Source organism: Channa argus, chromosome 7 (genome assembly GCF_033026475.1).
Source record: "Channa argus isolate prfri chromosome 7, Channa argus male v1.0, whole genome shotgun sequence".
NCBI lineage: Eukaryota > Metazoa > Chordata > Actinopteri > Anabantiformes > Channidae > Channa > Channa argus.
In genome coordinates this window covers 7,184,384-7,210,096 of record NC_090203.1, presented here as the reverse complement: position 1 = coordinate 7,210,096, position 25,713 = coordinate 7,184,384, and the positions used below count along the sequence as shown (strand labels likewise).

Below are 25,713 nucleotides of genomic sequence, written 5' to 3'. Positions count from 1 at the left end.
AGTGTTGACTGTGCAGGATTCAACAAATCCCTCATACTGTTGATTATTTGTGCTCAATTAAATAAAATCACATTGATCCTTAAAGCTTCACTTGTTAGAAATCCAAGAATTCATCATAGTAAAAAATGTGCAGGATTGGTTGTTCAAGTTTTTTTTTTCTATAATATCTTTTCTTATTGTCTCCCAACTGTGCAGAATGATGTGTCAAGTTTCACACTCAAAGGGTGTTTTCACCTTTATATATCGAAGAGGGAAAGTTCACCAGCACTCACTTTGTCGTTCAGTATAATATTTGCATACCAGGATGACTACAAGCAAAATCAGGTATGCAACTTATATTACACAGATGTAGCACAACTTCCATGACATAAACAAAATTAATTCTTCAAAGTTAATCAAAAACGCTTTTATATCCACTGAAATTTGGGACTTTCGCTACCAAACGAGCTGGTTTAACATTATGACAGTGTTTACGAAATTTACGACAAATATTCCAGAATTTGACTGAATTTGCTACAATCCACATTAACAAACAAACCAATCAGAATATGGCATAAAACGACAGGCTAGTATAAAGCAGCTACTAAAAGCATATTTCCATCAAACTCACTTCTGCATCTGACACAAGAGAGATGTGAAATCAAGGGCTTAGAACTCCTAATCCAAAACAATTATCAGTTTCAAGGCTGATATGGGCACATTTCAAAGCCTAGCAGTCTTCCAAAATAAAGCCAATGCAGTTACAAACCATATTTAGTTATTTAGGGGTATTTAGGCAGATTGAGGTTCTGAGTGCTTCAAAAGCATCAATGACCCACGCTTGTGTAGCGTAGGCCTTTTATAGATTAGTCGATGAAAATGAGAACCATTTACATCAAGTAGAACATTAAAACCACGTGAATATGTCGTTTGTGGACATCGCAATGACGTTGCTTATAGAAAATATTGTGAGGAAAAAACTGTAGGCTTGGAACAGAAAAGCATTGTTGAGAAAAGAACAGTCTCCCGTGCTACAATAATATTTTGCAGACCCATTTCTTCACTCTGAGCTTCCTGGTTTTGCAGCCACTCACAGGGAAACACTGTTATAGATGGATCTAATGTTTCAATGTAATGTATAAGTGCCTGTGTCCACAGTGAAGTTTGCTCGTACACATCTTTCAAAGAATGTGTCAAGTTTTATTTTTCAAGGGAAACAAAGCATGGCATCAAAGAGCTTGAAGAATCTGATCTTAAACGCGGTTACAAAGATGAAGCAGATGCATTCCCAATTGGGATGTTTTAAGCTTTTCGAAATGTCACATTGTAAAAAACAGAAGCGAGAATGAAGTGGCCGCTGGCAGAGAGGTGTCCCAGAGCATCACGGATGGAGACGTTCAATGGCTCCCACCTTCTTTTATGCAATGTGAAGACATCAAAACAAATATGCCCTGTCTCTCGGCTTCCTTTTCCCTTCATCTCGTATAATGTGCTTGCCTTCAGGTTGCCATGGATACAGGTAGACCCAAGGCTATACAGAGAGAAGTGAAAAGGCTTCGACTGTGAACTCACTTTCTCTCCTCTTATATTGATTAACGGGTAAAGTAAATAAAGAAATATACTTGGGGGAAGAACAGAGATCATTATGAATATTCTACTGTTTTGCTGCAGTAATTATGAAAATGCAAACTGTCACAATGGCAACACACAATTGTTTTTAATACAGCTGCGAAAGCAAATCGTCCACATGTGGCTTCAAAGCCAACTGAGAACAGAAATATATTTATTCGCCTCTTACTCCACCACACCACCTCTCTAAAGTAGAAGATGAATCAGGTGTTTGCTATGGAATGGTGCGAGTTGTTTACTGATTGAAAATGTCAGCATGAGACCGAGCTTAGCACTTGACCCGGCTCCTGGCCTGTCAAACACTACTTCTTCCTTCGTAGTGAATTCATCATTTCCATCTTAATGGGAACATTTGACTGACACCTGCCATCCTGAGTTGCAGGCTCATGACAGCAAACACCACAGTGTATGAATGATGGAAAAGGTGAAAGTAAAAACTTTTCTGAGTGAACAGCTACTTATGCATGTAGGTAATTTATTATTTCTAATTCAAAGAAATTGAACTGACAATTTTGGTTTGAATAGTGTATAACAAAGTTAATTGATTAATATCATTATTCTGTATTTACTAGGGAAATTGTTAAGGTAGATTACTTGTGTGTCAATTGTCCTGTTAGATTTCTTTATTCTGTTGTTTGAAGCAAGGCTGCTACAATTACTTCATCCATATTCTGATTATTCTGCTGATTACTTAGGTTTATCATAAAACGTGAAGCAAAAGGGAAAAATGGCCATTGCATGAAGATGGTGCTATCAATTGAATAAGATTGCATAATCCAAAATATTATTTTATAAAATATCAATTTTCTTTTGGTCAATGCCCTAATTGACCTATTAACTACTAACTTTAGCTCCAAATATACATAATAGTAAATATAATATTCTTTGACTTTGCATCATTCTGTCTGCATAGAACATCAGTGGGACTAGTGTGCTTTAATACAGCCTTAATCAAAATCCAACAAAATAATAAATATTTGTTGCACTATGTGCAAAAGGCAGAAGGCTAATGCAGCCTCAATGAACTCCATCTTCACATCGGTGTAATTTATGGCTGATGTCGGTGGTGATTGGTGCAGAAAATGGGTTTATCCTATGATAGCATGTAATGGCTGAGTGGCCACAATTATTTTTCCAAGTGAATTCCTATCATACAGAAAAACTGATTTTTATTTTGATCAAATGTATCATTCTTTGTCTGTTTTGGTTTAAAAGATTAGTTCAGGCAAATCCTCCAGATTCTCTGTAGCAGTGACGTGGTGATTTTAACGACAGTCACCAGTTAAGGTAATAGCACATTTTTGGTAGTATGTTTGTTGGAATATGACCATTAGTGACTAGTTTCCCTGTCTTGTTGGGGTTAGCTGATGCTAACTGATGTTTTTTTTGTTTTGTTTTGTTTTTTGCAGTCTCCTTGTTTTTGTGAAACAAATTTGAAAGAAGTTTTATGCATTACTGCAGTTCTAATATACTTTATTGTAGACAGTCCATAAACTAAATGTTAACCAGGTCTTAAATGTAAAGATTTTGTTGTTATGAAGCAGAACTGAAAACCTATTTTTTAAATTAATATTCTTTTTGTTACAATGTTTGGAATCTGCACTCAGTACCAAACCTTACAGATGAAAAGAGAAAGCAGACAAAGAGGCATGACTGCACAGTGGCCTGAAGCAGCTTGAGAATATGGACGGGACACATATAATTGATTTATGCCACATGTTGGGTCTTTTCATGGGATTGTGGGTATGTGTGAATGCTTTGTGCATTTCTGCCAGTGTTTATTATGTTTATATATAGACATGTCAGTGTGCTCATCTACAGACTTAAATCTGAGCCCTCACACATCGAGGTTCCATTCATTTGTACTATTTGTACTCACTAAATGTGACATCTACCACCTGGCTACTGTCACCTGGTGATAAAATACTTTCCTGCAAAAATGGCAGTTGTCCTACTTTCCAGAAAAAAACAGTTCTGGGAGTTATTACCTGATCTACACTACACACCTGTCTACCTCCACCACCAACAAGCCCAGAATTGTGGGTTTGAGCCTGCATGCATATTAACCCATATATAAAGCTCTTTTCACCCAAACTGTCTGTATGTGCTATAATCCTATTTCTAACCTGCTCAAAGTGATGGGTTCACTATCCCAGAACCACTGGAGCATGTGAATACAAAATCCTTCTTGTAAAGTCAGCATTTATCTTCACCTGTACATTACTGCAGACAGAAAGGCGCAGAATATTGCCTGATATGAATGTCATCCACATACATAAGCATTTTTCCGTAAAGTAAGAAAAGGCAGGTTTCTCAGACAGGCTTAAAAAGGCGGAGCATGGACTCTAAATAAGGTCTATAAGTCCTCAAAAAACAGTAGATGACATTTAAAGATGTCACCTTGGACACATAAGAAAATGTGGGAACTCTGACTTTTCTGACATTTTAAAGACTAATTAATCAGGAAAAGTATTGCAGACTAATTAATAATGAAAACAAAACTTGATGCACCTCTATTCTTATAATCTCAGCTGAATTTATCCTCATTTTACTTCAACTAATGATTGTCAATCAGCAGCTTATTTTGTTGATTGGATCATAAGATTGTAGAATGTGGTAAGGAATACTTTCATAAAAGGTCAAAGTCTAGCATTTACATTGCTTATTTTGTCAGACAAACTCTGTAAAACATATTGAGCTTATTAATATTCGCATGAAAAGCTAAATAAACATAAAAACACACACACACACACACTGTACAGGTGTTTTTATTCACACCTGTATGTCCAGCATGTGTAACACAATGAGCTGCAGCGTGTGTATGTGGAACTGTAAACGATAATCTAAAAACTGCTATTTACAAATACATGTACTCTTCACTACTACCTTCCCATGGAATTATCAAGCACAGTATGATCACACAGATTCCTTTATTTCCTGCATGACTAGACAGCGACACTGGGGCTAAAAACACTCAGACCATGGTTTGTGACTGATGGCAAATTTCTTTCAAACCCTCTGCACTGACTGTTGCAAGCCACAGTTGTAAAACACTCAGGATCGATTTTTTTGAGTTTTTCCTGGGGAGGGCTTTTTTTTTTGCCACAATTCAAGTCTGATCTGCTGCTTGCCATGACTAAATGTATTCTCTGACTTTAGAAAGACCACCCAGAGGGACAATAAAGCTATATGACATAAACAGAATGTCAACAGCAGCGGTGAGCCATCAGTCAACTGATGGGCATCCTCTGCCTTGTTGCTCACCAAGACACAAATTGCACCACGTGAGTATTAAAAGAACTTTGTGCAAAGAATCAAATCAAGTGGACTTAAATTATTCACAGTACTGTATGAATCATAATTCCAACTGCTCAGTACCTAAGAGCAATCAATCATGGAAAATCATACAAAAAAACTCTCCTTTAATCTCTTCCTTTCATCTTCCTTTGGAGTGCAGCAAATATCAATGATTTTCATACTTAGCATACAAAAGGTTGGGGAGGAACAATATACTGCATTTACATACAGGAAACAGGATTACAATTAATCATCCGTGTACAGATGTAGCTTTCTTTAAGCCCCGGAGAGTTTCTGTGTGAATGGTTCTGCGTCATGCAGCCCCAAGGGACAATTAGGATATAATAAAGTAGATTCAAGAGATAATATTACAAAACAGTCATTATAAAGAATGAAAAGCAGCAAAAACCTGGAAGAGGCCACACATCTGTCCTACTTGTTTTATTAGAAATACCGTTTTGATTTGTGGTGCAGTACTGTATGTATGTGATGTTAAGCTGCTCAAAGAAGCAAAAGAACAAGTGAAAGATGGGGGAAAGATCTCCTTCACTGAACCTCTAAGATGTATGAACTCTCCTCACTGAAAGCATGCTGTGAACACACGCTCTGCCACAGGCCATCGGGGACAATCTGTTTGCGTCCCCCCTTTCTTTAAATACACAGTGAAGCGGAACTACCTCAGGTGGAGCTGTGAGCTGACTCCTTTATCCCAAAGCAATCCCACTTTCTGTGCAGCTAAGAGTAGCAGCATACCTGGAGCATACAAAGAGGGGGGGAAACGAGAAGCCATGTATTTGGTTGGCAGGGATATGGAGTCATTTATAAAAAAAAAAAGAAAAAAGAAAAACTTGGGAGCAGAGCCTGAGTTTATATTGCAGTAGCAGCAACTACAAACACTATAATATTTTTACACTAGACAGTATATCATCGTTGCATGTTCAGAGTCAAGACGTGTTCTTTTGGTAGACGACTGAAGGAATCATGCTCCCCGATCATCGCCTCAGAGCGGAGAGCTTCCAAATCTTCGTTTGCAGTGCGTGTTTACTAAGACGCCCAGCCCATTAGCTAATCGTGTTAAGCTAAATATGAAGAAAGGGATCAATTAAAAGAAAGATAATGTGCATGTGCATTTGTCTACATGTACAATACCTGTGTATATGTAAATGAGTGTAGCATTGTGGCTGGATGTTTGCTGCCACACACAAACCTACAGTAAAGTCGTTTGTGGCGAAGACGTTAAGCCTGTTATTTACCTGAGCTGTTACACAGATGTGGAGCTTCCCCCTGGGAGGAAGGGAGAATGAAAAATAACTGCATTTCCTCAGGCTGCAAATAGGGGGATTTCATTCATAATTTATCACCTAATTGATTACTGTAAGTAGGCTTTCTAACCTGTCTCACAATTAATGTGCTGCTTTTAATGTGCCTAATTAATGGCCACTGCAGCACCATGCAAAACACGCACTCAGTTACACGTGGAATTGAAAAGCTCCATCAGCCTGCGCTGCATCACTGTGCTGGGGATAACATGCAGACATCGATCAGGCAACAAAGAATTCAATAAGACAGACTTGGTCCTCTAGACTAAACTGGACTATTTTTCATATTCATACATTTTCTTTGCTGTTGTGTTCTGTCTTATTTGTTCAGCAACCACCCAGTCCCCTGTTCAGACTCGTCTTTGTGGCGCTGCGTTGATGCTGCACATTCACTAAATATATACATTTTATGTCAGTGAGGAGTTATTGTTTTGTATACAAACAATACACACACACAAACACAAGAGTACAACCTCACATTGGCATGTGCGTTTGCCTCTCAAGTTCGTGTTTAGAGAGGCCGCCACCCAAACCAATTCCACAGAGTCTTCTTTTGAATAAAAAGCGATAGTGACCAACACTGTCTGAATTTAAAATACCTTCTTGGCAGCATGATGATGCCATGGTGTGTGTTTACACTTGAAAAACAAATGCTACAAATTCAAATGTTCATGTTTATCTCACTCCTTTCCGTTTCAATAAAAACACAGGCAAGAGTCCTGGCTAAACTTTAATACTGTTGGCTGTGGGTATTTTTGATTTGCTAACTTGATATTTTGCTGGCTTCTTTAAAAATCATTAACTACATTTGAAATAGTAAAATATGAAGGAAACCAATCAAAGAAAACTTGTTGTGAGGGGTTCAACCCATTTAAATCTGCTGTCTTTATGTAAGAGAAATAATAGCAAACTAAGAAAACTGTTGATCTTCATTTTACTGTGACTGCAGAACTGTATGATCTGTATCACTCTGTCTGTTGCCCTCTTCAACAATAAATTAGCCACCAGTCCCACCATGCACAGACTCTCTATTTCCAGGAAGCCATTGATTGCAGCCAAAGCCACCAGGATCGATAGTTTCACTGTTAAAAGCCAGCTCATTGACCCCTTAAATAATGCTGTATAGTGTACTGAGGCAATAATGGGGTCTCTTTTAGTAAATCACGTTCCTTTTGTCTTCAAGGGCTGAAAAACACCCAGAACCTTTGCCTTGGGTAGTTTCTTTTTGGCGGCTGTCAATCAAAGTATATGTTGGACTCTTTCGTCAGTTTGCCCTCTGAAGAAATGTCTCTGTGTTTGAATTGCTTATGGACAGAGAGCAAGACTAAAGCCATAAATAGGATCCAGTGCTTATGAGCTCTGCAAAGTGTGAATGAAAAAAGCCTGGGATGCCACAGGGATGACATCATTAGAAACAGCCTAATGAGCTCCTAGATTTGATTTGTTGGCCTGTGTCGCATCCTTTCTGACTGGCAAAGTGGGTGTTCACCAAATTTTCTTCAATTGACCTTCGGGCTCATTTGGGCTTGTGCCCAAAGCGTGTCCATAGTCTGGGTCCCAATTATTCCAGTAAGCACATTACACACTGGTCGAAAAGGGTAACTGATGGGTTTATACATTTATTACAAGAAGAAAACTAACAGACTGATTATGAGAAGAGACATGGGGGCCAATATACAGAAAAAGAAAGGATCTTGTGTTTGTCTGGCAGCTTAAAAACAGTGAATGAGCTGTTATTAGCTGTACCTATCCAAACAAATACTAAATAAGCTCCATGCACTGATGAATATAACATTTGAACAAGCTATAATAAAAAATGTGCGAGCAGCTAAGCTCAGTTATTTTAACTCGGCATAAATGCGATTAGGTGTTTGTACACAAAGCAGAATAGGGGTTTGCGATACGGAGCTTTCCTTTTGGGGCTAAGCCCATGGCACAGATGATGGTGCACGGTAAGTTACTGCACGATTATTATGATCCACTTTGATCTCTGGAAATTAAATTTCTTCCAAGACCACTTTTCGGCTCTTCAGCAAAAGGAGACAAATAGATAAAATGCACAGGCAGCCACACTGCTCATACACACAGGCAGCAGAACACACATGCATGGACTTAATGCTGTTCATCTAGAGCATCTCAAAAGTGAGAAACACACACACACACACACACACACACACACACCCCAGAGGCAAATCTGGGGTCAGTATCTTGCCTAACTACACTTGGACTAGAGCACCAAGAAACTGAACCACTGACACTGCGACTGATAAACTGCCTTATCTTGTGAGCCACAAGTATGTATGTGTAAGTTCAGGCTCGTTTGATTTTACTGCACTCATTCATGTAGACCGTTTTACAGCGAACGTCATGATCAAATCTTTGTGTTAATTGGAGGTACAGTAAAACAATTAAAAATTGGAGGTGAACACAAATTACCTCAGGCTCCATCACCTGCTCCACAATGTCATCTTGCTGTGTTGTCGGGTGCCAGACTCAGAGGAGTAAATGTTATAACGTGAAGTTTCATTTTATACCAACTGCCACTGACAGAAAACTATACCTAAATGTGATCAGACAAGGTGTAGTGTGTGTTGTAAGTAAGGATTTGTTTCTGTCATGCACATCTGAAATGATTAAAATCCAAATTCAGATATTTAGATGCTAAAAGAGTTTGAATTAAAAAAAACATAGATATACATATACATATACATACACACACACACACACGAACACCTAACTAATGTGGACTCAGTTATTCCACATCGTCTTAAAACACTTCCTCCATATATTGGCACAGACACACTCAGCATCATCTACACAATATATCATCTCCTTCTATTTTTCCCCCCACTGCACTGGCTAACCATATATCTCCCATTTCAACCAGACTTCATTTTCTCATTTTCTTCGCCTCTCAGCACAGCTTATATAAGAGGTAGCCAGCAGGATGGGGGATGGGGTGTCAGAAAAGGCAATGTACCCACTGGCAGGGGGAGTATATCCCTGTCTCACCCTATAGGATGGCTGAAAAGTGAATCTCTCTATGAACAAACTGATTAATATCTGCGCTTGCTGGACCACTGGCCATGGTACTCAAACTGACTGACTTTACTCTGTAAAAAAAAAAAATAAACCTTGGCATATATTTACCAATGCAGGTCACAGCAAAGCAGGGGGCAATAAATGAGATTAATTCTCTGTTGTCGACTCCTGAAGAAGGTAACAATAAATTTAGTGTGTGGACCCAAAGGTCTAAATGTAAAATGGAAGAAATGAGACCCTTTCAATGAGATGCTGCAGATATCACAGATAAAAATATGGAGGGACATGAATTTGCAAGGTAATGTGAGCTGATCTCAGAGCAACCAACGCATGCAATCAAGCCTTTCAACCTGGCAACAACAAATCTGAAAGAAACAATAGGCCTACCCAAACTACAGTTCCACCATGCTGACTAAAAGGGTTGGAATTGTGCCCAGGTGCTCATGCAAATGATGAATCCAGATCACATTATGTTTGTGAATCGCGGGCAGACATTCAGTGCTGCTTGGTGCAGGTGCATATGGCGTGACAGCTGACATTTGGGTAATACTGTGGCCTTAGGCAAATGGTCTCTGCAGCATGCTTGGAAAGGAGGTCAAATTAAGAGGGAACTTTACCAGAAGGTGTGGCTGGGCCTGAAATCAGACATAACTAATCAAATTACATTTTTCTTGTTTTTATTGCTTTTAAAAACTGAGTGCTTTGCGTCACACCACTCTGACGTCCCTGAACAGGGGGTGCAGAATCACCACTGAGTACCACAAATTGAATTAGCTTAAAGGAGAGATGTTTGATGGTGTTCTGGTACTAAGTGAAATGTTTAATGCAAGTTCGTCGACTTTAAGTGAACACAGCCAAGCACAGATGTTAGGATGGTATCATCTGTCAAGCCTTACTCAATAATGCTATGATGGAGAATGTAATTGATGGCTGGATTGGGTTATTTGTTTCCCCAAACAATGGAAATGCTACATCTTTGTGCCCCATTAAAGCCGTGACAGGGTGATCAGGATGGACATGTAATGCACAACACACAGGACTCTGACAACAACAAAAAAAATGTTACAGAGTCTTGTGTTTTTAGTTTTAGCATAAAGTTATTGCATCTGCCATTTTGGACTTCTGTTTTTAAACCAAATCCCTAATTTTTCGTGACAGATAAGTGCTCTGAGAGCATAATCTTAATCATAAAAGGTTGTGGTTTGATGTAGTTTTCTAAATCATAATTGCAGGAAAATGTTAAAATGTTAAACATTTATTGATATGCTCAATATCAATCTGTTTGTTAGATGTTTATTACCGGGAGATGAGGAAAATCGGGGAAAACACCAGTGCACCAAGACTCCGGACCCCACCATAACTTAAGACAAAGCAAGGTATTATGAGAAGAAGAACGTAAACAAGGTCAGACATTTTGGGGCTTCTGGTATAAAAAAAATTTTTTTTAAAAAAAAGTAGAGGCACAGTTATTTAATCAACTTGAATTGTGTATTGAATTTGCTCGTTTAATCAGAGGCCTTTCAGTCCTCGTTACTTGTACTGTTCAACCAAAAATTCCTTTTGCATTTATACACACAATTCACACAGGGGACCCATTTAGACCAATTTGCATCCTTGTATCAGAGTTTCTTAATATGCAGGGAAAAAAATAAAATATACTCCCAACAATATGCCCTTTCTTAGAAATGTAACAAGCAGCTGCAGGACTTGCTTGTAAGAAGCAGCCATCCCTGTGTAAATCTCTAAACACACCAGCAACTGAATGTTTGCCGACTGTAACTGGCATCATAACAACGTGCATATAATGAGGGGCTTCAATTCAATTTGGCCAACATATAATCAACAAACAGTTGTGTCTAACGTATTCACACAGTTTAATCTATGAAGGATGGCACCTGATGTGCCGTGGCAGGCGGGCAGCACCGTCACAGATCCTAGTAATCTTTAGACACCAAAATCAGCACAATCTTTAAAAACAAACTGCTGCCGAACACAGAGTTTTCAGCAGGTCACACAATTTTATACACATTGCAGGCAAGAAATAACTTTGGGATAGTCAAGAGAAATGGAACTTCACCACTATACAGTATGCACCATTACAAAATTACAGACAGATGGCTGAATATTTGTTTACATTTTGACTATTGAGCCCATAAACGTTACAAAAATGTTTACTTTTATCATAAAATAAATATAAATGATAAACATTTTTTACATGTTTTATTCACTACAGGTACAGAAATTGTCAGGGGACTTGAAAATTTTCTGTAGGCGCTGTAAGAAAACTAGACAGAGAAAAAACCAAAGATAACAGAAGTGCAGGCACATATATACTGAAAATCATGTTCATATTCTTTCTGCGTATCAGGTAGTGATTGATTCTTAAGACATACTGGTCGACATTAGCTGTGTTATGAATATCAATTTGCTGTGCATGATCTTCTTGAGCTGGCGAGTAAAGGTCACATCACTCAGTCTAAAAGCAAACTTTGCCCCTCCGTTAACACATGCAGCACACGCACTGCAACTAACATGACAACAGTTTTCCTCAGCACTTAATGATGTCACTTAATGATGCTGCTACAGAGAGAAAAACATACAAATGGAAAAAAGAAACAAGTTTATCATCTCGAGTGAAATTTACAATTTATTGCCTTTTCCTCAATGTGATGGTTGTGTTATTTTTATTGTCTGTGTGTGATCGCTCTCCTGTGTTATGACCCAAAATAAAACCATATTTGGAGATAGAATTGGGTCGCTCAAATTAGAAGGAAAACAAAGTGGGCTTGTGCAAATACCATACCCCTGAACCACCACATTCTCTTGCACAAAAATACCTAAAATGTTTATAAATATGATATTATCAGACCATAAACTAATTTTAAAGTTTAAGCACATAAAACAAAGAAACAGCGTTGTCACGGGAACTTTAGGATCAGCACTGTTCCTCTAGAATAAAAAAGTTAGAGTCAAGGCGTTTGGATCTTCTCTTGTGATGAATTTGGATCAGCTCATCTCATTGCACAAACATATGAAAGCCATAGAATGAAGACCTCAAACCGGTTGTAAATAGGAATGTGACTGTGTAATTGAACCATTACCAACATAAGAATCTAACAGTTCGTTTCCTCCCAAGGGGAAGAACCACATCAGCATTTTCATTCTCAGGGAAAATCTCCCTGATATCAGTAGCTGTGCATAGTTGAGGAGGTTTATTTTTTGAGTGAGTGTTTTGACCTTTATTTGTTGGCTTTTGGGATTTTGAAAATTAAAATGAGGTTCATAGTGTGTCTGCTACCAATGACTGTAGAGTCTGACTTCTAATCCCTACCTGCCTGCAGCAGGAAAACATATGAATCTTTCCTGTCTTTACCTTTCTTTCACCCAGCATCTATGATTCCCCCTTATGGCTTTGTTTTTATTTTCTCTTCTTTCTTCCCACTTCTTTGTCTTGCCTGCCTCCCTTCTCTCCTCACCATCTTTCCGTCTTTTCTCTGTGCCTCTGTGAATCTTTCACGGCCAGAAACGGTCTGTCACACATCGGAGAAGACCAATTACAAGTGGAGTCTAGAGTCCTTTCCCCATAAAACTGGAATTTAAGAATGCATTCTTACAGTTCCACTTAATTTGCTATGGTCACATCATTCTTCTGACCATTAGACATTTTAAATCAGGAATTCAACAATCAATAGCTTACTATCAGCATATTATTAGAAATCCAGCTTGTTTTCTAAAACACTGATTCATTCTTGATACAAATTTTGTACACTTCTTGAGTTAAAGTCTGTCTCAAGCTGTTTATCTTTATGAATAAATCATGTGCTTATGCAACCACCTGTCTGTTTCATATACGGAGGGGATGACAGCTGTCTATCATCTCTTGGTGTAGGATTGTTCTTTTCCAAAAAACAGTAGAACTACAGTTGAAATCTCTGAGATGTAGAGAAAACTATATTCAGAACTATCCCTGGTTGGATTTTCACTGGCCAGAAAACAAATGACCATCTTCTGACAACATTTGCTATAATTTCATACATTTTTTAACATTTCCCCAACAGTATTTTTTGTCGTAAACTTCCACTCTTATTAAATGGAATCATGTTCATACCTATTTCCCTGGCCCCCACCACACGCTGGTAGATAGCATGTCGTTACAGTAAAAGCAACAAAAGGCCGCAGTGTTTAACAAGAGGCTTGTTTTTTAAATAGAAAACCAAGCAGAATGTGTTTGGAAGGTGGTCTGTCTCATTCACAGCTGGTCCAAAAGTTCTGCATGAGCAGCTATTGTCGGAGTAAGATAATTGTTGCAACACAAATTTGTCAAAATCCATCGTGTGCAAAAGCACAACTGCATTCATGCTGAAAACCTTTGGTATTAAGTGTAACCGATTTCCTTTCCAACAACCAGCAGTGTAATAGTTCTGCATTCAATTAATTCAACTATGTGCTCTAACCACCAACAAAAGCATAATTACAGTATTAAACCTGTATTAAACCTGTAACATGTAATAAACAGCTAATCAATTTGAATTTGTTTGGAAATACTGACTGTTTAACTTGCCAGTGCATTTCTAAGCAAAATTAATTCAATCATATTGGTTTCAACATATTCTCTAGCATACACCATCTTCTAAAAATCAGTCTTGCATTGTCGTATTAATTATACAGTATTAGCAAACTGCTCAAATTCCCCCACTAGAAACACAGGGCATCTTCATTTTTGTTCTACCTGTACCTACAGTTCTCTAGACCCCTCCCCCCTTCACCACCTTCCCATGTACTCTCACACTGATCCGCATGTGAACACACTACTTCGCTTCCTCACCTCTGCTGATCCCCCTCTTTCCCTCTCTGCGTCTTGTGTTTCCTCTTGCTGATGAGCATATGAACACACGTCTTTCTTCTCCTCTGCCGGCTGCTGCCTCCCTCTCACACTGCTGCTTCATCTCTGCCCACAGGCAATTTTCACACAAGGCTGATTGAATTCATTCCCTTTCCCCCTTTTTGCCTTCACAGTGCTCTGTTCTTGCTAAGGGAAGGGGGTGAGACAACAACGTGTCATCACCGCACACATGTGTATGAATATAAATGGACACTGACAAATGAAACACACACTGCATGCTCTGCGTGCAGCTCTTTGTGTGTAAAGTAGAAAAATTGAGTTCCAGATAGCATACAAAAATGCTTAGAAGGGTGAAGCAAGGGGCAGACAGAACATGTGCAAGCACGTGAAATGACATGTATGCTAATGCTCTAGTACTGTATGTACTGAGGCAAATACAGAGCCACAGATTCATAGAAATTTATGAGATGCTCCCCTAAAATCAGCGTATGCTAAAGCGTATGGACATGTTTAAAATATACACTAATTACACAGCCAATGCACAAAATATTACAGTAATAAGATTATTTAATTAGTTGAAATAAACTAATTGACAACACTTTGCTAATCATTTAAGGCATAAATGAATCTTCTCAAATGCGATCTGATGAATTTTCAGAGGCAATGTGCATGAATTTTATCTTTATGTGTTTCAATTTCGGTGAGTCAAAAATGTAACAATCTATTGTAGTATATTAGCGATGTGGTGCCATACAGTATAGTGTATTTGCACTTAATTTCCCCTTGGACAAGGAGAAGAAGAAGCATGTACACTGTGGCTAATGCAATAACAGCCAAACTCAGCCGCAACAGCAGCACAGCGGACAACCACCACCTTGGACTCCTGCATTAGTACACCCATGTTATTACTGTTACCATCCTTTCCATTATGCCAACAGGACGTGAACACAGCAAAAACATCTGCTGCTAGAACCACATTGTTTGCAAAGATGTCAGAATGTATTTAGCTGTGCCACCTTTCCTTGTTATTATTATGTAGTCAGACCTAGTTCATTATGCAACAAAATTATCACAGAAACATGGAAACTATAACCCAGGAAACCAATGTTCAAGCTGTCATTTCCATGTGAGAAGTGAGAATTGATCTAGAGTAGACACAAGAGCGAAATGAATAACAGTTGGCCCATTGCTAAATTAACATTTAGTCATTCTGATAATTATCAGAATGACATTCTGATAATTATCAATACTGTTACCAACCTCCATCCTGCCTGCAGTCGCCTGGGCACCTGTTCCACATTCCTCCTTAGCTCAGGGTGGACTTCTACCTTAATGGCTAGCTTGATAATCGCTAAATTATAACAGCAGCACCAACTCATGAATATTTATGACACAACCTTACTAATAAAAGTGGATAACTACTTACAGACAAATACATTTGGGGACTACAAATAAAACATGCCATATGATTGATCTTTACTATTTTCAGAGTTTAAAAAAATAACAACTGAGAAACAGAAAATTATAATTGTTGATTTGACGTTAGAGAAAGATGGATTTATATTGCAGGACATACACATAACATCTGGAGAAACCGCTCCTTCTATCAGAGCCCTTTGATTTGGTTTAAGATTGTGTCATGGTGAATGATGAAAACGCGACACAAGGAGCAGAAAGTGACCAGACTTGTGTGAACAAGATGTTTAACCTGGAGACTGCTTCCATAAAGGCTAAACTTGATCCTTCTGTGGCCCCAAGAAAACACACATATAAACAGTACACACACACACAGAGCCCAAACAGGAGGTTATTAATGGTCAAGGTGTTGCCCCAGTTCTCCTCTAAGCACTTCTCCTGCAAACTGCACTCTACAAGGAGCCATAATCATCACCCATTCCCCCAGCAATCATTCATAGCTGCAACAGCTGCCCTATGTCCTCTGGTCAAACTGGATCCACAATCTCTTAATAGTCCCCTGCACTGTATCGTGGGTGATTTAAGTCTCTGCAGTTGCGACAGACCTTCAATCTATCGGCTTTATCATTGGGATAGAACAGACTCTGAGGAATGGTCCCTAATGGGTAAACTGAGTGGGGGGGTAGGTCAGGTAGTGATAAAGCATGCTCTCAGGGATTCCTCACAGAATGCACACAAGTGTGCCAGGTGATGGATAACTGCCCCAGGTTAAAGGGTATTGATACGTCCGTCAGGAGACCGTGACAGTGTGCTCCATCTCAATAGATTGATGGTGAACTGTACACAGTACAAGAAAAAAAAATTCTAAATGCAAAGAAAGAACATGGGAAAAAGGGGATGGGAACTTGTTGATGACAGAAATGGAGGAGCTTAATAAAAATAGAACAAAAGTATGATGTAGCAGAAAGGTCTCACTTTTCACAGATTTACTTCACCCAAACTAATTGACACTGATATCTTTGTGTGATACAGAGATAAGAGCAAAATTCATGAATAACATACTCTACTCTTTTCTTGCACACTCTCACACAGCGATATAACAGGGTCATTATCAATGCTGTATATAGAGATTTCTATGGACCAGTGAATAAAAAAGGAACATTTTCCACATGGCATTAATGCACGCAAATGTGGAATAATGGATTCAAAAATGTATTCTGCTCTGGCAATGTATTCATTTTTCACTCATCCAGCGGTGGTGGATAATTTTATGCTGCCCCCCCCTCAACTCGCTCAGTCTGCAAATCAATGTCCATTAACCCGACTTGAGTGTTTATATGTCAGTGGATCCTCTCTCCATTAATTCTGCCTCTGAACTGATTTCAGCCTCTTCCGCTGACACCGTTCAAAAACAGTACAACTACCGAGTATGTTGTGTGTGTACGCTCCAGGAGGCTGCCACAGGCAGATGCTCATTATTGTGACACATTGACCTCCAGTGGCTTCACAATACACTGATAATGAACTGGACCATTTGTGGTATGTGCTTGTCACAGGCAATTTTTAAAGCTTTATGTATCCAGCCAAGGTTTACAGAGCCTTAATACTTTTCTGGCAAGGCCAAGTTTCACTCATTACGTTTCAGAGCTTTACACCCGAGAGATGCGCATTGTAACCCCAGGTTTTTACAATGAGCAACTTCACCAGAGTAACTGCAGCCTCACCAAGGACGCAGCTTCACACAGAAGACAATAATTCTTATTCATGTTCTACCAAAAAGACTTTCAGTTTTAGGCTTGGTTCTGTAACCTTGAAACACTGCAACAATAACACTTTACTACTGCAAGAATAGAGTGTGAGCTGATTTGAACATAAACACGATGTCCTCTGCTTTCATTTACTTTTTCATGGAATAAAGTTTTTAATTTTGACTACACAAAGACATTTTGAAATTACCCTGTGCAGTGCAAACCCTGTGCAGTATTTAAGCTGTTTGTGTTTCTATGAGTGATTGATTGTAATAAAGATAATTTTATCAGCTTTAAGGATCTATATATTAACTGAGAATAACAATTGTCACTGTTAAAATGCAAAGAATTTGGTGATTTTATCACTGGGACAATTTAAAATGTCCTGTGGTCTGATAAGCCAAATGAATTATGTATTGGGTTTTTTTTTAACGATGGATGTCTTTTCCTTCATTGACCAGGAGAAATCCTTCATTAAGCAAAAAAAGGGGAAGAAGTTTTGATTTTAAAATTAGTAAGTAAGTGGTCTCAACCGCTTCCAAATGCTTACAAATCATTGTTAAAAATAAGAGGTGATGCAACAGAGTGGTAAACCTGCCCCTGCTGTCGTTTGAAACATATTGCAACATCTGATATGTTGTAGCTGATTTGTTTCTAATAAACAACAAATTAGAACAATTTACAAATGATTGCATTCTCCATTTATTTACATTTTAAACAGTGCATCAACTTTTCTTGAAATGGAGCATTCTCATAGTTGGCTTCTAATCCCCTTAGAGGGAAACATTGTACATTTTGCTGGTAGAGGATTTGAATGCACTGCTTTGTAATTCGGTTTACAGCTAGCATAGTATTATTAAGGCTTTCTCAATCAATCTGTTTTTTATACTTGAATAATCAGCAGCTCCTTTGGTTTTTAAACCAGTGGCTATTTACTGTAATCTGCAATAAACACAACTTTTGAATGCACAACAGCGTAAAAACCACATTAATCCACATTTTCCAAAAATGAAACAACAAGCCTTATGTACATAGAGCTACAGAAAAGATTTTAAAATGCTATTATGAGATCATTCCACATGGGCACTGTGGTGACACACAAACACTGACTTACACAAACACAGTCACACTCAGAGGCAGCTTGTTCATCATTCAAACTGCAGGGCTGGTTGGGGATAAAGCAAAGCGGCAGCAGATCTCACCAGAGGAGGGGGAAAGCAGACATCTATTAATCTTACCTCCTCTCCTGTCAGGTAGTACGCTGACAGCAACCCACCGACGTAACGGATGTTCACCTCAAAGAGTGATGCTTCGCCGTTCTGTTGAACCAAGAGAGAGAGAGATCAAATTGTCAAATGTTGTATTCAGCCAAGGTCTCAGTCAGAGGTAAAGCAGCACAGTGATGTCTATGGAAACACTATAGTCATGAGTTATATTTGATGTGACTCATGGATTTTTGAGTGAAAATTATGTATTAAATGGAGAAAAGAGTAGATTAGTTGCCCTTTGAAACCCTTTGGTTATACTACAACACAGGTGTGTATATTTTCTATTTCACATCACACACCATGCAGGTGACAAAACATAACCAGCCATCATCCTGAAGAAGCTTAATATGAAGGCTCCATTTCTATTTTGTTAACGGTCTAATATTCAGGCCCACTGTATCTGTCCACTTGTTGTCATTTCCAGTCGGCACTGTTGTTGTGCTTGTTGTGACTAAAGCCCAATCAATGTAAAAAAATATGTTCATGCAGGATGACTTTAAAGAATATTGTTCAGTATCTTCTTCTACTTTTCCTTTGGCCGTTCCATTCCAGGGGTCACCACAACGCATCATCTGCCTCCATCTAACTCTGTCCTCTACTACCTCTTCTCTCACACCAACGAACTTCATCTCCTCTCTCCTCTATAAATCTCCTAAAGAATAATGTTCAATATAAACCACATTTAAAAAAATCTATCGGTTCCACAAGAAGCAAAGGTGCAATTTGTTAAATTACAACTGTAGAGAGAGAAGACAATCTTTAGAATAAATACAGTTGCATGGTGTGTTTGCATCAAAGAGCTTTTATTTTAGGTGTTTTTACACAAGCTCAAAAAAATTAAAAGCTACAATGTCATTGCTTAGCCTACAAAAGTGCTGACTGGAAATGGCATCAGAGTACAACACCAAACTCATATCTTTTAACTACATTTCAGATGCTGGTGGTGACTCAGAGCAAAAGCAGACCTTGAGCAATAGAGGACTGTGTTTCTGAACATATTGCCTGAGTTTAGTTACCATGGTGGCAGCAAGTCCTGTCACTACTGATGTATCGTATTCCCTTGAATCTTCACATTTTGGCATGTTTGTATTAGTAAATCCAGTATGTCGTACAGACTGGTGAATATTTAATACAATCTTATTTTTTTAATCATTCAGTATTTCAATAGGCTATGGCTATGGTATAATTATATTCTAAACATAATGAATTGCATGGAAAGACCAAACCAAACAGTGCTTTAGTCTGTTTATCTACACAAAGGTGAGTGTGTCTCAGAATGAACTACAGCATGTCACTCAGTGCAACAGCATGGTTGACTGATCTGATTTTAATATTTGTTTTTTTTAAACCAACTTAATTTATAAAAAAATAAATAAGGAAAACTGCTATATACTGTATGCTTGAACGAGTACAGAGAGGCAGTTTTTCAGTGAATTGCCATGACAACGAAACTTGTATTTGCCAGGAGATAGCGTGACAGAACTACAAAACCTCTGTTGATTGACTGATTTATTAGCCTGATTACTCATGATTAGGAGACTGTGGTGTGTTCAGACGTCTGACAGTATAACACAAGAATGATAACAAGCCAATAAACTAGTCCAAGCTCAGCATCAGGACTAATTGCCAACATCTAAGAATTAATATTAATGTATTAACATCATCCTTAATGTCAGATGACCAATCCCATAGATATTATTTTGAGTTATTATTAATCACTTTCCAGGCTGCAACAACCAGGCTCCCCAATGCAGCCTCTCTGCTTTCTTTGTAAACCTGTTGAAACAAAGTTTACCTCTCCAAAGAAATCACCAACTAACCTTAAACAAACAAATATGAATCAAAATCAAGACAGAGCGTCAAAGTCATGCAATTTCATTCCCTTTTATTCCCAAATTTTAACTGGGGCCACCAAATACCCCAGTGCACTCACCTCCTAATATAAAAACAGCCAGCAAACATGCATTCATTTGCAATTTCTTTTGAAAATGTTTGAGGTTTTAAAACATTTAATTGAAGCAGGTAAAATTTGTGCTTTTAATGGAAGCTGTATTACTTGTGCTGATGTGGACTGTAGAAAAACATTATGCTGAATTACTACAACAGAGGTTTGGGGGTTTTTTTTTAGCATTCTTTATTAGCCTGCCTCAAAAACAGAGACTTAGTAAAGTGTACAATGTCTTCTTGGGGTGGGGGTATGATTTTAACTTAAACACACTATGTTAATTGTATTAGTTGAAATAGTGCAGAATTTTCTTATTCTCACAGGTAAACTATGGAGGACAGGACCTAAGTTGCTGCTTCTGTTTGCCAACATTATATGTGTTTGGTCTGCTTTCTTTTCCATATAAAACATGAAATAAAACGATAACACTGCATGTGTCTCAATATGTCAACATAATTATTGCCTCTTACGCTAGCTGAACGTTGAAGCACACTAGCATTCACTGACTTGGAGACCTATTTAGAAGGAAATTGCCATCTTGAGTGTGGATGATAAGAAAACTGTAATTGGGTAGCAGAGAAGGCAAGTAGCTCCACTTAGAGGAATAACATAAAGATGGGGAATCACCAGTGTCTGTTCAATGGTGTCATTTATCTCCATATATATATATATATTCACTTTAAACATTTATATACTTAACCTCATTTTGTAACATAAATGGGTAATTATTAGAAAATATGAAGCTACCAACAAAGCTGGTCACTTCTACATTTTATATTGCATATTGTAACTTTGATCCAAACAAAACCTAAAGTTATATAATGTGTCTTTAACCAATCACAACGGGGTGAACTTTAGGGGTGATGGAAGCCAGGTGACGGAGCCTAGGCCAATTGTCTCGTTCTACTATATGCTTAATTTTTTCTGTAATGCCATAGTGCAGCTTTTGGGGGAAAAAAGCAAATGCTTCCCAAAATGTCTATGCCCAGATTTAACATGCACTGTGCTTTTAAAGTGTTATCTAACTCTGGCAACCAGTCAGTAACAGTACAGGTGTTGTATAACCAAGGTGCTGGGGCTGGCTCCATCCCTGATGTCAACACACTGATAGTATTTTCTGAGACAAAGCACTGACACTTCTGGCAGGGCTGCTGAACTGAGCTGTCTTGCCAACCCTGAAATGAGTGCCCCGTTCAGTAATGGTACTACAATGGCAGTGATTAGGAATAGAGTGTCTATTTATCACCAGTGATGGTGGCACTCAGCAAGACAGGCAGAAGGCACAGCGAGGGAGGACATGCGATGCTGACAAAGGTTTTAACAAAATCTGACTTTTACTTCCCAATACAAGCCCAATGACTCACTTACCAAGCTTTGTGTACACTTCCATTCACACCGATTCGAAAATTCCAACATTAAATTACATTAAATCCAACATTTAGATAAAAAAACAAGCCTGCAGGAATTGTTTCTAATAAAAAGGTTTTTTGTTGACGTCTATTTGAGTCAGATGTATTTTCAGGAACTGCTAACACATTTCAGTAGAAATAGGGCAACTGTTCAGATTTGCATCTCCATTAAATTAAATAAACATGCAAACCCTGAGGCCCAGAGAATGCACAACAAACAATAAAACTTAGGCTGACATAAGGCCAATTAAATTATATCACAAACAAGATATCAAGAAAGAAGATTTAAAACCATTTTAACATCTTCTGAAAGACTTTATTCATATAAAAAAAAAACCATTTTATTTGTACAGAGGGTGTCGTTAACAGCAGTTTGGCTCACTCTAGAACCTTTAGATGTTGGTAGCTGTTTACCAGCTTTACATTTTAAGTTGTCCAAATCAGAAGTGAACTGCTTGCTTTTTATTCACTATGCAAGTTTAGTTCTTGATTAAAACAAACAAACAGAACAAAAACTTTGTAAAGTGATCATGGCGGTGCACTTGAGCAATTACTAAGGCAAACGTAAGAGTTGATGCTTGTAAAAGGACAACAAATGTGTAAGTATTACTAAATTTATGTTTCAGTGATTATGCTCTGCAATACTCATGGTAAAGTGGATATTTTCATCTGCATAAAGGTTTAAAGTGGTATTTATTATTGAAAAAAATATCAATGCAGGATCAAAGACTATTATGGGAAATGTCAACATTAGTCATTCAGTGCTATTGCTTGGACCCGTCCCAGGCCTTCAAGGTTTCTTCCCTATTTTCCTACAAATTATGGATAAATTACAAGGAAATCATAAATGTTTTCATTTGATGCTTTAGCAGCAAGTAAAATTTATTGCGCTGTAGCTCCTTGAGGCATGTTTTCGCATGGCAAAGCAATCATAACTGCTCAAAAAAAGGTAAGGAGAATAACACCTGTTTTCACTTTTTTTTTTTTTTTTTTGGTGTCTCTCTTCACGGTGCTCAACTTGAGGACCTAATTAGGTGACAACAGGAGACTGTCAGGGTAAACACTGAGGCTCCACTTGGTGGAGGCACCACTGCCACCAAGATGAAACTGCCTCCAGTTTTTCTGTCTATTTTAATTTCTCAAACTACTGCAGCGAAAAGTAAAACAACAGACTTTCCAAAGGATGATTACTCAATTGCAAGAACAAATCCGCATTGCAGTCTTGTCAGTGTTAAAGTGGATTTAAGCTACCTCTCATATTAGACATGAAGTTTTTAAAAGTGTCAAGGGAAAACAAGTTGAGAGCTACTATAAATACTCCGAGTGTTTGAATGTGCAACTCTCTTGGTGCCTTGTATAGTTTGATTGCTTCCACACCTACTTTGGTTTAGTTAAATTAACACTGGTGCCTTCACATGGTTCGTATGGTTGGTCTAAGATGATGTGAAAGGTCATTTAAACAGCTGACAGCGATATAATGAACCAGATCAAGAGGGCCTACAAAGGAGATCTTATTTTGATTACATATAAATTCTGGTGAGGTTCATCTGTGGTGTGAAATCAAATGAACCAACCAAGTGAGCAGAAATGCGAATGTGAGAATTCAAAACTACAAACTACAAATAAATCCACCCACTGCTTGTTTGCTGTTCGTTACGAGATAACAGATCTGCACAGTGTAAACAATGCATATACTGTACTCACATAAATGATTTGAACACAGTGGAATACTTCACTAATTAGTAGTGTTACTACTAATTAGTGAAGTGTTCCATGGTGGAACATTTGGCAGCCTGCTCCATCAAAGATGCCCTTAAAGAACTCCAAATACTCCACACCCTTCATTGCATCTTTTATATTAACATTATCAGTAAGAGATTATCTAACAGCTAACTTAAGGCCAATTCATGCTTTCGACATCCGCAGGTTCACCATGGTATCTGTCATGTAAATTTAATCACTTGGGGTTTGTAAAGGTCCTGCAGCGTTCTGCAGACATCGGCATGCAACTGAAAAATGTGTGTCCATGTGGGCAGTCCACTGACCGTGCTCGACAGAGACAGGTAAACTACATGCCCATTTAATGCATCAAAGATATGTACTGTTTAGTTCAACATTTTTGACCTTGCTCTTGAGAAGTGGTAACATGCTGTTTTATCATTTTCCCTTTATGTTGTTCATTAAAAAATGACAAAATAGCTCTTCTTCTTCTTGTCATCTACTGATCAGAGTTGTCATAATGTACTGCAGTGTGTGTGTAACGTGTCTATTTCTACCAGTGGTTCTCAAACCAGGTGGGTTCAGTCAATCAGAAGCTGGAACAAACATGGGTGAAGTGGGGAGAAAAAACCTTTAATGCCATCTTCCAGCAGCAACTAAACACACCTGATCCAGGCAATCAGCAGTGAGTAATGCAGGGTTAGTAAAAAAAAAAAAAAAACAAACAGAGCAGGGGTCTTGAGGACCAGGATTGAGAATCACAGGAGGACCCAATCACAACTGTTGTAGTACGTGCGCATACTGTATGTAGCATGAGTATGTGTCAGTTAGAGGACCAGCATTAATAAACCAAACTACAGGTAGTAGTGCCCAAATATAGTCTCAAACAAGACAGGTAACTTTAATTTGCATTCAACTGTGTAAATCTAAAATGTGCACGACTCTTACGCAGGAAAATCCATTGCAGAAATAAAGTTAATAAGTGTAATGACTACAGGATATATTGCTGTCAACTGTGTAGGTGTTCTGCTTCGCCAGCATCACGCAATGTTGCTGACAGTTTTTGATGCTTGTTCCTTTGTTGACAAGTTTTCAACATCCATGGCAATGATTGCCACCAGACACAGCCCAGATTTTCCCGGGACAACAGCCTGATTGGCATGGCTGCTGTGTTGCTGTGTGCCAAGGAGCTGACTATGCTGTCGCCCAGTGGTGTTCCCTCCTCAAACGCTAATGTAATGATTTGCTGCTAATAAAGAGGCATCATTGTCACTGGACAGTTTACTCCCAGCATCACCTCCATCCAGTTTTTGACTGGTTCTCACATTTCAAAGCCGAATTAGACTAAAGGAAAAAAAAATCAACCAATGAGCCAAGGATAAAAAAATTAAGCAGATGATTGCCTCTCCTACCAGAGCTGGTGATTCACACTTACGGGCTGTGGTTTAACTTAACATCACTAATTAACATCGAGAAAACATGAAAGGGACCAATAAGATCGTGCTACTCCAATCTCTGCGCACTCAAAGCTGCTCCCCTCATCCATGAGGAGTTTCCCAAATCTATTCTTCTCTACCTAGCTTTGCTTAGGCAAGAAAGCTATGGCTGCTTTTTCCCCGTTCTCTTAATGTACTGTAATTATGGTCTTGATCAGCATCCAAACTTTGAAAGTGGTCTCTGACGTTAGCATTTATGACTGCTAACCTCTGAAAGAAACAAAGCAGTTTTCTCTGATGGGAGAGAAGGGAGCTCTTCACTTTATGCCAATAAAATGGGATTTAAGATCAGTATCTAGGTGGATGATATCCACCCAGCTGTAAAGAGTAAAATATTTAATTTGAAAGTTTTAATTTGTTTGATCATTTTATGTGAATTGACAGCTCCACAAAGCTAAAGTGTGTGGGCGGGCACATTACATAATACTGTTTAACGAATCTTCCATATTGTTTTAAAATGTTTTTAGACAAGAAGCTTGTCGAAAAAAGTGAACGATAGACATCCATTATTACAGTAAACTCGCAGCGTATTCTGTGAGACTGATGTCCCCAATTAGAGTAATTTAATGACTCAGTGCAGTGTTGTTCTTTGAATTCAACCTA

General features: G+C 38.4%; 1 protein-coding gene across 2 annotated transcripts in view; it reads right to left on the bottom strand.

Moving 5' to 3' along the window:
• LOC137130119 (mannosyl-oligosaccharide 1,2-alpha-mannosidase IA) overlaps positions 1-25,713 on the bottom strand; it is a 166,765-nt gene that overhangs the window by 37,329 nt on the left and 103,723 nt on the right. For both annotated transcript variants that reach the window (XM_067509854.1, XM_067509855.1), the window contains exon 4: positions 18,512-18,592. In XM_067509854.1, the coding sequence (XP_067365955.1) occupies positions 18,512-18,592 (81 nt within the window). The remainder of the gene's footprint in view (positions 1-18,511; positions 18,593-25,713) is intronic.